This window comes from Podospora anserina, chromosome 7 (genome assembly GCF_000226545.1).
Source record: "Podospora anserina S mat+ genomic DNA chromosome 7, supercontig 1".
In the NCBI taxonomy this organism is placed as follows: Eukaryota; Fungi; Ascomycota; class Sordariomycetes; order Sordariales; family Podosporaceae; genus Podospora; species Podospora anserina.
The window spans coordinates 2,174,579-2,185,512 of NW_001914854.1; the positions used below are offsets into that span (position 1 = coordinate 2,174,579).

Genomic DNA, 10,934 nt, shown 5'->3' on the forward strand with positions numbered 1-10,934 from the left:
CACCTACTTCCAGCCAACTGACGGGTTCGAGTCGAGGTTGGGACACTGAAACTCTTTTTTATTTTTAATTTTTATTTTTTTATTCCCCCCCTTCTTTGTGTTGACTTCCACTCATTTCCTTTAGACCATTTCATTGCAACTAGCAGCTTGACTTGTTTAATATTATTACTTGCCACCATCAAGTAGCTCTTCTTGTATTAACCTTTGCCTGTGATGTGTCCTTTGGGTGTTGGTATCATGCCTTCATTTCGACCTTGGCTCTGACCCAATTCTAAATTGATGTCCAACACCAACGAGCCAAAGCATCATCATCCATCCGCTACACCCGTAGTTTTGATGATCCTTTCTTTCCCCCCTTTGACAATACCGTCCTCTCATTCTTCCCTCAACCACGGCTTTTATTCCACTTCTCCTTTGCCTTTCACAACCCCAAATCCCATATTCCTCCCCCATCTCCCTTTCCCGAACCCTCACATCAACCCCCTAACAAACTGATCCAGCCCCAACTCAAAAAGCTCATTCCTCACCCCCTCACCCCCCTTGTGTTCCACCGGACTGAGCGGGTTCTTCACCACATACTCCACCCACAGGTTGATATATATCTGATGCAGCACATTCCGCATGCTCAGCGTCGCCACGTCAGTCAGCATGACGAACCGCAGATTGGAGGCTGTCTCGTAGTAGTGGAGCTTGTACTGCGCGGTTCGGTAACTGATGAAGGCGTCGTCGGAGCCGCCGAGTTTGCGGACCATGTTTCGGAGGGAGAAGACGGTGCCAAAGATTAGTTTGGCGTTGTCGGAGGATTGTTTTTGGGTGAGGATGCTGGAGGTGGGTTGTTGTGGTGGTTGTTGTGGTGGTTGTTGGGGGTGGGAGTGGGTAGGGGGGAGGATGTCGGTGGAGGAGGCGGCGGGGGGGGGGAGCCAGGATTTGGAGTAGATGCATTCCGCTGGGGAGAGGTTGTTAGCAATATATAAGGGGCAGGGAGGGAGGGGGGGGGGAAGGGGGAACGCACTGTGCCGGTCGAATATGTAGAAGGAGTAGACGACCATTTTCGGGTTTGGGCCGGCCGGGCCGCGCGCCGGGTTGAGTGGGAGGATGGGGGAGAGAAGAGAGATGGGGGCGCGCGACGGCGGTGATGGGAGGGTTGGGTGGTGAGGGTGATTACTGGGTTTGTAGATCGATTTGGCTGGTATGGACAAGTTGATGCTCGGTAGTTTCCATTGATGTCCCGAAGTGTCGGGCTTCGGTGACCCGCCTGCGGTTGACCTCCTTACCACGACGGGGGTCCACACCGGGACCGGGGGTTATTTGCAGGCGTCTTGGCGGTGGCACACAGACCAGGGCACGATCCATCCAACGAACCAGTCCAGCGGCTCCCGTTTTGGTAAGCTGATCGTCCTTCTCTTTTGGTTACTTCGAAGTCAATTCTCCATCGGTTTGATCATCATGTCGACAAGATACAGAAAGCTCGAGGAGCCGAAATGACGCACAAAAACACAAACAATAGGATTGGCCTGTTCCCGAGATGCACAGGACGGACCCAATGACGCAGTGAGGCTCCTGGACGGGATGTCGGTTGCAGGAAAGAGCGGGGTGGTGGGGGTGAGAGAGGGGCACTTGTCAATTTAGGGGGCCCCTCCCCCTTCAGCTCTGCCCTATGAGGCCGAGCCAGAGCCCCGTCTCGTCAAGTTGTTGTTTGAGTTGGGCTACACCCTTTGTTGCCAAAGTTCAGTGCTACCCTCCGTTGTCGCCCAAGAATTCTTGTTGTGCAAAGACGGCCTTGCATAGGTGGATGAACGAAGAGAAGAGACCTAACCTCCATTCAGCAAAAGCAGCACTTTGCTTGGTTGGTTGGTGGCTGGACTGGACTATCGTCAGAGCATCACCCCAAGGACAAAACACCTTTTCTATCTCTCAAACTCTCGGCCGGCCAAAGCGGCGCCCTTCTTCCCGGCCACTCCCATTTTTCTTGATTTTCCCCCTTGTCATTATCGATCTGCAGCAGCCATATTAGAAGAGAGACATCCCTAAAAATGGCCGACCAAGAGACCTTCCCACCTCCCCAGCGAGCAGCAACTTACACGCTGCCACTGCGACCTCGAATGGACGGCAGCGACGCGAGAGAATTCAGCTTGGGGCCAATGGCCGGCACCCCAGACGCACAACACGACCCGGCCGCAGTGCCCCGGGGCTTAGCCTCGCCAGACATATCCGTGGAATTCGCTGGCGATCACCACCTCGACAGCAGCTCTGATAAGCCAGAGCTGTTACATCCTCGCTCTGCGCCCCCTCACGTGCAGCACTTCCAGAGCCCTCTGAGACACCACAAACGGACACCTTCGGTTCATCGTGAGATCAAAGAGACGCTCAACGCTCATTCAGAGTACACAAGTGACGATTCTGACGGCCGCTCTCACTTTCGCGTCAACCAGTATGTCATTAAGGAGGAGATTGGGCGCGGGTCGTATGGGGCCGTCCACCTTGCTACTGATCAGTTTGGGAAAGAATATGTAGCTACCCCTCAACCCCTGTTTTCTCACCTCCTATATTCTAATACCTTCTCCGCAGGCCGTGAAAGCCTTCTCCAAAGCCCGTCTCCGCAAACGCATACAATCCAACATCCTCCGCCATGGTCCGAGATCACTCGGCCGCTTCCCCTCCCGGGCTCCCTTTGGCGCCCCTGATCTCCCCATTGCCCGGTTGACAGACCAGCGAGCAAAGGAAGCGCAGGACCCCCTCTTTCTTATTCGTGAAGAGATCGCTGTCATGAAAAAGCTCAACCACCCCAACCTAGTCCAGCTCATTGAGGTGCTCGACGACCCCGAAGAAGACACCCTGTACATGGTGCTGGAGATGTGCAAGAAGGGTGTTGTCATGAAAGTTGGTTTGGGCGAGTCAGCCGCGCCGATTGATGAAGAGAAGTGTAGGCATTGGTTCAGGGACTTGATCCTGGGTGTTGAATACTGTGAGTTTATCGCCACAGTCCCCCAATATGAAGGTCAAGTTGACATGTGAAAAGTGCATTCTCAGGGTGTAGTCCACAGGGATATCAAACCCGACAACTTGCTCCTCAACGAAGACGACGTTCTCAAAATTGTCGACTTTGGCGTCTCGGAGATGTTTGAGCAGTCCACCGACATGAAGACAGCCAAGAGCGCCGGGTCACCGGCTTTCTTACCTCCTGAGCTCTGTGTTGCCAAACATGGTGATGTGTCCGGCAAGGCAGCTGATATCTGGTCTATGGGCGTATCACTGTACTGTCTCCGCTACGGCAAGATCCCGTTTGAAAAGTTTGGAGTATTAGATATGTACGAAGCTATCCGGACAGAAGCCCCCTTCATTCCCGAGGGCGAGAACCCTTTATTTGTCGACCTGATGGGGAGGTTAATGGAGAAGGACCCAGAGAAAAGAATCACAATGGAGGAACTTCGGGTATGTCTGCCCCCTTTTTTCTTTTTTTTTCTTTTTTTCTTGTTTTTTTGTAAAAAAAATTTCCCCTCAAAGCTAACAAAATAGAACCACCCCTGGGTCACCAAAAACAACTCCGACCCCCTCCTCCCCACAGATGAAAATTGCACCGACCCCGTCGACCCCCCTAACCCGTTGGAAGTAAACCACGCTTTCACCCGGCGAATGTCACATCTCATCTGTGTGATGAAGGCGATTCGCAAATTCAAGTCGTTGCTCTCTACGAATCCCAAGCCGCCAGGGTCACCATACCATCACTCCCCTCGCCCATCTGACACGGCTGATTTTGCCGCTTCTATTTTACGTGAGAGGCAGCAGTTTCTTCAGTCTCCACCTCCACACCTCATCCCACCCTCAACACCACCCCAACCTTTGCTGCTGGGTATCGGCACTGGCGGATTGGATACGTTTAGCAGCAGTCATGATGATGCGGGACTGGGAGGGGACCTGGGGATCGTGGCGGACAGCCCGACGGCGGCGGATTTCAACATTTATGATAGGGCTTTTGATAAGGAGGTGGAGAGGATTAAGGGGATGAAGAGTAGGGATGGGGACGGAGGGACGACGATTTATCATACGAGGTTTAATGACCCCGAAGAGAAAAAGGAGGGGCTTTGGGGGTTGTTTAATAAGACTGCTCAGCAGCAGAAGAGGAAGGATGAGGGCATTAGTGGGTTTGCGGAGTTGGTCAGGGTTGCTGTCGCTAGGGAGAAGGAGAAGGAGAAGGAAAGCAAGAAGGGGGCTGGTGGGGAGGAGGAGAAGCCAGCGGGAGAAGGGGACCAAGGCAAGACGGAGTGATGTACAGTCAAAGTTTGAAAGGGGTAGGTGGGAAAGTTTTGCCATTGGGTATTTTACAACAGCGAAAACAGCGGCTCAGGATAATTCACATGGAAGAGAAGTGGAAAAAGAAGGGGATATTGAAGTTTCAAGCGAGGGGTTAAGATGAGGACAAGCGGCGAAGTAGTAGCATTAATACCACAACAAAGGGGTGGGGAAGGGTGAACGGGGTTAGTATAACCAAGCGAGTGTGTTTCTTTTTTATTGTTTGACTTTTTGGGGCAGGATTGTCTTTGTTATGAGTCAGGTTGGATCTCTGACGGTTGCTATATCTCTTTCTGTCATTGGTGGAAAGCGAATGATGCACACATTAAAGGCGGCTGCCGGTGGTGTTTTTGATACCTCGATAGTTTGACAAGTTTGGCTTTGGAATACCTTGTTTTTTCTTCATTTTTACTTCTTCAGTCTTTGAACTTCTTCTTAGAGATACTATAAGAATGTATGCCTCGGCTGCTTCGTGGTTTGCACACCCTGGGAGACGGAGTAATGACGCAACCAGACTCAACCGGAGCTCACACGTAGTAAGCCTGCCACACCGGAACTTCCGACAGAGAGACCTTCAGTTGGCCGTTTTATCGTCGTCACAAATACCATACGAGCACTTCACCAGTTGGGGTTCCCAATCAGCACAGCCCAGCCACTCCCACAGCCTCGACTCTGACCATAAAAAGCCGCGCTCACATGCAAAGTCCTGAGTGCCATACCTTTAATCAAGCCTGCCTCTGACTGACCGAGTGAGTGAGTGAGTGAGGTAAGCACAACCATCAACCACAGCCCCATCACGTCAACACTCCAAACCAAACTGCCAGCCTCATATGACACTTACAAGTAGTCTTATCCCGTGTCCTATACCGCTCCGCTCTGACGATACCCGTGTCCGTTCACGGAAGAACAGGAGCCAAATCCAGAAAAGCACAACATTTCGTATGTATCCAAACAAAAAGTCCCGAATAACACAACAGCGCTTTCCACCGCAAAAGGCCAAGCTCAACAAGGTTCCCCCCAACATCCTGGGCGTTTCTTGTTTCTTGCCGCCACGGGCCTTGGCAAAAGCTTGTCTCGATCGGAATACCCACACTTGAAAGCACCCCCCTGCCACTCAACCCTTTATGAATGCGCGGTGGAAAGTTTCACTTCCACGGAAAAAAACACCGGATGTCAAAGCAGATTTCCGCGGTGAAAATGCCAAGGAGAATATACATATGTACGGAGTGCTGTACATATACATCTTGCCGGTCCTTGGTGTGCTGTGCAGTGGTTGCAACAAGCCAGGCCCGGTCGCATGCAAGCACGTATGTACATACAGTCCTTTCTTGCGGTGTGTGCGCGGAAAAGGGGGAATGAATGGCAGGCCGGCCCCCGGATGTGTGTGTGTGTGTGTGTGTCTTTTCAGCGAGTTATCTCAACCACGTGTATGTAGCAAGTAAATACGTACGTCCATCCGGATGTCGCGGTGAGAAAACCACTCTCTCCCCGTTCCTTGGAAACACTTGCCATCAAATGTGTGATGAGTATTGGCTCCAATGGGACCCAACAGTAACCACGCCAGAACCCAAAAGGTTTCGATTCGAGTAAGTTCACATGTCAAGACATGGCCCCGTTGAAAGCGCACACCGCAGAATACTCCGTGGTGATAACGCCTGCCACTTTTTAGCTGCGTCTGTTAGTTCAACCCTCCAACCAAACCCCTCCTTCCTCAAAGTCCCCAAAGGGAGAGCAGAACCTCCCACCACGCAACGCATTAGCTGGTTGGTGACTTGACCAGAAAGCCAGACCCAAAGTAAACTAGTTGGATAGCCGCTCTCACCTTCTTCTCGACCCAAACGCTGCTGCTGCTGTGAAACTCCTCATGGTCATCCGACGGGCCGGTGGGTTGTTCGACACCATCGTCCCCCACAAGCTTCATGCCAAGAACCGGGTCATGGGGTTCTCAAAAGAGTTGTTGTGTCCCAAAGCACCGGGTAAAAGAGGGGGGAGAGGGAAAAAAAAACACAAGGAGATCTAATCTACAAGAGGCTCGAAACATTCCCATGTTTGCACGGGATGGGAGAAAAGGGCAAAGAGCAGGAGGACCTTCGGCTCCTCCAATGCAGGCCAAGAAAAGACCGATATCAGGTCCCTTAACCGCAACCGCCCATCGGATGCTGATGCTCCCTTTGATGATGGACAGAGCGGAAGAGCTCCGAGTGGAGGGGGTTGTGCCACCACACAACCCAAAACGATGTTCAAGTGATGGGTGGTATTGGAAAGGGGGGGGAGAAGAGGGTGAGGAGGAAGATGGCGATTCTCGTGACTGGGCCAATTGGCCAATTGGTCGCTGAGGCCGGGTTGCTGACAATTGCTGAAGCATGATGATGAGAGAATGCGACGAAAAAGCAGACTTGAAAGAGGAGGGAAGGGAAGGGGGAAAATGCCTCATAGACAACAGGTTTCATGCTCGAACAGGGAGAAATGGTTGATCAATGCTGCGTAGAGGTCGCAGGGCCCTGTCCGCACAACGTGGTGGACTATCGTATGTGGCCATGGGCTGAAGCAGTGGTCAGTCAACGGCACACTTGCGTCAGGGCCTGGTCGCCGGCCACGTTTTGATGCTGGAAAGGATCCTGAGGGTGGGATGGGAGATGGGAGTGAGAGGTAACTGGAAGATGTGACCAATTTCCAGCCAATTTGGGGTGGAAGTTCCGGGACAAGAGTTGCTCTCGCTTCGGCGGGCACCTCCTCCCCGTCCGGCCGTGTGTGCCCCCGCACCTGCCCCAGAACAAAGAGCCGGGAGGCCGCCCACGGCGCCAACGAGGCCGGCACCGGGGGGGGCACATGGGGTTTTTGATGGGGCTGGTGGAAACAAAGATGCGTTGCCAAGGCCGGCGAATCTGTGCGGATGTCCCTCTAGGGGATCATCGGGTGGATACAGGAGAACGTTGCTCTGCCAAGACTGCGCCTAGGGCGTGTAAGTGCGGGTTATTGGGTTGGCTTTTTGCAACTTTGACTGATGGGCCTGTTGATAATTGATCGGTCATGGGATGCAGAGTTGTATGAAAAGAACACAACAGAAGCTTTTCGTTGTGTGTTTGAAGTGGAGAGACATCCCACATTTCGTGGTTTTCATCGTGGCTGCCCTCGCCCATCATCTCGCCGGCCCAAAGCAGTTACGAAATCGCAACAGCTGCAGGTGCCTTGCATGAATAGGGATGGATCCAGTGGAGGTTGTTTTTTAGAATTTCACTGAGAGAGCAAGAACAAACCTTGAATTCAGCGAGATCCAAACGAAATAGCGAATGAGAGGACAGGCAAATCTAACCATGGGGGTCTAGAATTTGCCTTTTGACAGCACGGCCGAGGCTGGGGAGCACAGCATATATCAAAAAGGGAGGGCGTCACAAGCGGCTGCACACAGGGAAGTTTCTTTCGGGTTTTTAAAATATTGGGTATCTTTTGTGCCGAAAAAGGATGGCGGAGAAGAAGGTCTGGAGCAAGCTGGGGCACGGCCGGGCAGGCTCACGGCTGAAGAAATGACCCAGGTGTTTGGCTCCCGTGGCTGCTTTCAGACAAAGAAGGGACAGAAGTTTGAGCCTCCATTCGGATATCGTAGGGCTTATTACATAACGTGGAATTCACGAGAAGAAGTTGTGGTTTTTTTTTTTTTGGGGGGGGGGGGGGTTAGGTTTCCCGCCACCTTAGAGTCACTTCCTTGTTTCTCACAGGTACTGCGCACAAGTACCTCCATACATGCACGATAGGTTGTGGTACGTACCACTCTACCCCATCCCACGAGGGTGTCTCGTCCGTCCCTTATTCACGTCCCCCTGGTAATTTGTTGCCATACGGTACAAGAGTACATGTTTGGCTGCTGGGAGGAGAAGGCTGTCCTAAAGCGGACCTGTTCCCTTTTCCCCTTTCACTGGACTGATCAGATTCACCGCCCGTACGCGGTGACGAGAGAGGGGTTGCAGCTTGCCGTGCAGAAAGAAGATTGCAGCTTGCTGACGTCTCGGAACTATAAGGCTGCGAGCTTCGATCAGCAAGCAGGCCGTGTTGGTTTGGCCCTTCCATCTCCTTCTCACCAACGGCCGGTCGTTGCCTGTCCTCAGGCCTGCGTCTCGCGCCCATAGATCTTCTACCTCGGTCATCCAAGGAAGAGACTGGCGAAGAGTGAGAGGGCCAGCCAGCCAGTCCGGTCTGTCAAAGACTCCTCCATACCCCCATCAGCCGACGGCATTTTTGCCCCCGCTCTGTCTAACCCGGCGAGCTCTTTTTACCTGAACCTTTACCTTTACCTTTACCTTTACCTTTACCTTTACCGTTACCTACCTTTACTTCAAGCCCCAAACCGGAGGGGAAAGCAACGGCACGAACCAGTCACGACACAAATTTTACCCTCGCCCTCAACCCTCTTACATAACCAATAACAAACCGAAACTGGCTCTTTGTGTCACTTCTTCAAGCTCTCCTCAGCCATTACTTGACCGATTCACCATGTCCGATTCAATCCTCCTGACCAAGAAGTCATCGTCCGGCACCCTGCTCCTCGGCCACTACTAATATCTTGGAAGAGCCACCCTATCATATCAAAAGCCCCAGGAGCAATTCCCATTTCAGCGATTCACTCGCCTCCCGAGCTCCACTTTTGCAGCACTCCACATCAGCGACTTCTTGATTTTCCGCTCGCGCTGCTTCTTCCCCCTACCTCTTACTCCCACAGACTTTTCCCCGTCTGTCCCCGACAGAACTCAGCAGCGACAACAACAAGAAACCTTGGCAGTTTTGGTCGTTATAACAGGATAGCCCCGGGCTCTGCCCACCAAGACCACAAGGCGCGTTCGCCGCCACTACCATCACTGCTGCTGCCCTGCCTTTGCTCTTGCATAAGCGCAGTGACTGAAACCACCCGACTCGCTTACCTCTTTGCCCGCTCCAGCACTGCGGCACCCGCCATCAATATTCTCCTACAGCACCGTCCAAGAAGCCCAGCGCTCTTCTCGCATACCTAAACATGTCAACCGCCGCCGATGCCAAGCCTCCCTCCACGAGGTCCTCCCAGGCCCCGTCAATTAAGTCGGTCGATATCCCGCCCAGGTCTCCCAACCTGAACGGTTTGACCGAGCAGCCCGCAAAGCCCGTGGAGAAGGCGTCTGTAAAAGACCGTCTGACGCGCATGTTCTCGACCAGAGACGCTGCCTCTCGCGCCGCATCCACCGACGGCAAGCCCACTCCCAGCACCGGCACCCCTGGCAACACTTCCCCGCCGCCCTCGAGGCCCTCGGCCCCAGAACGTAAGGGTTCGATTGCGTCAGACAAGTCGCCTGCCCCGACCACTGCGACAGCGAGCAAGTCCAAATTGGCAAACGGCAAGGATGGCCACTTGCAGCGCTTCATGCTTCTCCCAGATCCTCCCGGAGGACACGAGCACCACCTCAAGTCGTCGCGTCGCCAGGAGAGGTTAACCGACATGATCAAGGGGCTGCTCGGCCGGAAGTCTGAACCGCAGCATGCGGCGCCCGAGAATGACCTTTCGCTCGTCTCCAACTGGGTCGACAATCTGAAGCGGGAAAAGGAAGGAGGCTCTTCGGCTTCGGACAAGAAGGCGGCGAACGGAGCCGGTGGCTTGGTGGAGAAGTACGGCAAGTGCCAGGAGGTGGTGGGCCGCGGCGCTTTCGGCATCGTGAGAATTTCCCACAAGAAGATGGAGAATGGTGTCGGCGAGAAGCTGTTCGCCGTCAAGGAGTTCCGCAGGCGTCCAGAGGAGACCGAAAAGAAGTATAGCAAACGTCTTACGGCCGAGTTCTGCATCTCTTCGTCTCTCCGCCATCCCAACGTCATCCACACGCTGGACCTGGTTAAGGACTCAAAGGGCGACTATTGCGAGGTGATGGAGTTCTGCGCCGGTGGTGATCTTTACACCCTTGTCCTGGCGGCAGGCAAGCTCGAGGTTCAGGAGGCGGACTGCTTCTTCAAGCAGATGATGCGTGGCGTGGAATACATGCACGAGATGGGAGTTGCCCATCGCGATCTGAAGCCAGAAAACTTGCTTCTCACCACCAACGGCGGGCTCAAAATTACGGATTTCGGAAACGGAGAGTGTTTCCGCATGGCCTGGGAGAACGATGCGCACATGGTGTCGGGCTTGTGCGGCTCGGCCCCTTACATTGCTCCAGAGGAGTACATCGACAGGGAATTTGATGCCCGCGCTGTGGACGTCTGGGCTTGCGGTGTCATTTACATGGCTATGCGGACTGGTCGTCACCTCTGGCGTGTGGCCAAGAAGGACGAGGATGAATTCTATGATCGGTACCTTGAAGGACGGAGGGATGAAGCGGGCTATGGCCCGATAGAGTCGTTGCACAGGGTAAGTGCGATTGTGAACCATTGGACTCTTTTGACTCGCATTAACCCACCATACCCCCATTTAGGCCCGCTGCAGGAATGTGATTTACTCCATCCTCGACCCAAATCCGTCTAGAAGAATCACAGCCTCGCAAGTCCTCAAATCTGAGTGGGGCCGTGAGATAAAACTGTGCAAGGCTGGTGAAGAAGGTCTTTAACACGAGCTCCGTCAGGCTGGATCGAAATTGGAATGATGTTGTTGTTTATGTATAAAATAGCATTATCCGAGGGAGAACCACGTCGGCGGG

The 10,934-nt window shown here is 53.4% G+C and overlaps 3 protein-coding genes across 3 annotated transcripts; 2 read left to right on the forward strand and 1 right to left on the reverse strand.

Annotated features, from left to right (window-relative positions):
• Positions 1 to 470: 470 nt before the first annotated feature.
• PODANS_7_8050 (uncharacterized protein) lies at positions 471 to 1,049 on the reverse strand (the record flags this gene model as incomplete). The annotated part of the gene is made up of 2 exons (XM_001908131.1): positions 471 to 946; positions 1,013 to 1,049. The coding sequence occupies 2 exons, from the start codon at positions 1,047 to 1,049 to the stop codon at positions 471 to 473; spliced, it is 513 nt and encodes a 170-aa protein (XP_001908166.1).
• Positions 1,050 to 2,033: 984 nt separating this feature from the next.
• Positions 2,034 to 4,266, forward strand: PODANS_7_8060 (uncharacterized protein; the record flags this gene model as incomplete). Its single annotated transcript, XM_001908132.1, has 4 exons — positions 2,034 to 2,510; positions 2,569 to 2,965; positions 3,038 to 3,436; positions 3,566 to 4,266. 4 exons carry the CDS (start codon positions 2,034 to 2,036, stop codon positions 4,264 to 4,266), a joined length of 1,974 nt encoding a protein of 657 aa, XP_001908167.1.
• A 5,029-nt stretch (positions 4,267 to 9,295) lies between these two features.
• On the forward strand, positions 9,296 to 10,844 carry PODANS_7_8070 (uncharacterized protein; the record flags this gene model as incomplete). Its single annotated transcript, XM_001908133.1, has 2 exons — positions 9,296 to 10,648; positions 10,713 to 10,844. The coding sequence occupies 2 exons, from the start codon at positions 9,296 to 9,298 to the stop codon at positions 10,842 to 10,844; spliced, it is 1,485 nt and encodes a 494-aa protein (XP_001908168.1).
• Positions 10,845 to 10,934: the final 90 nt, after the last annotated feature.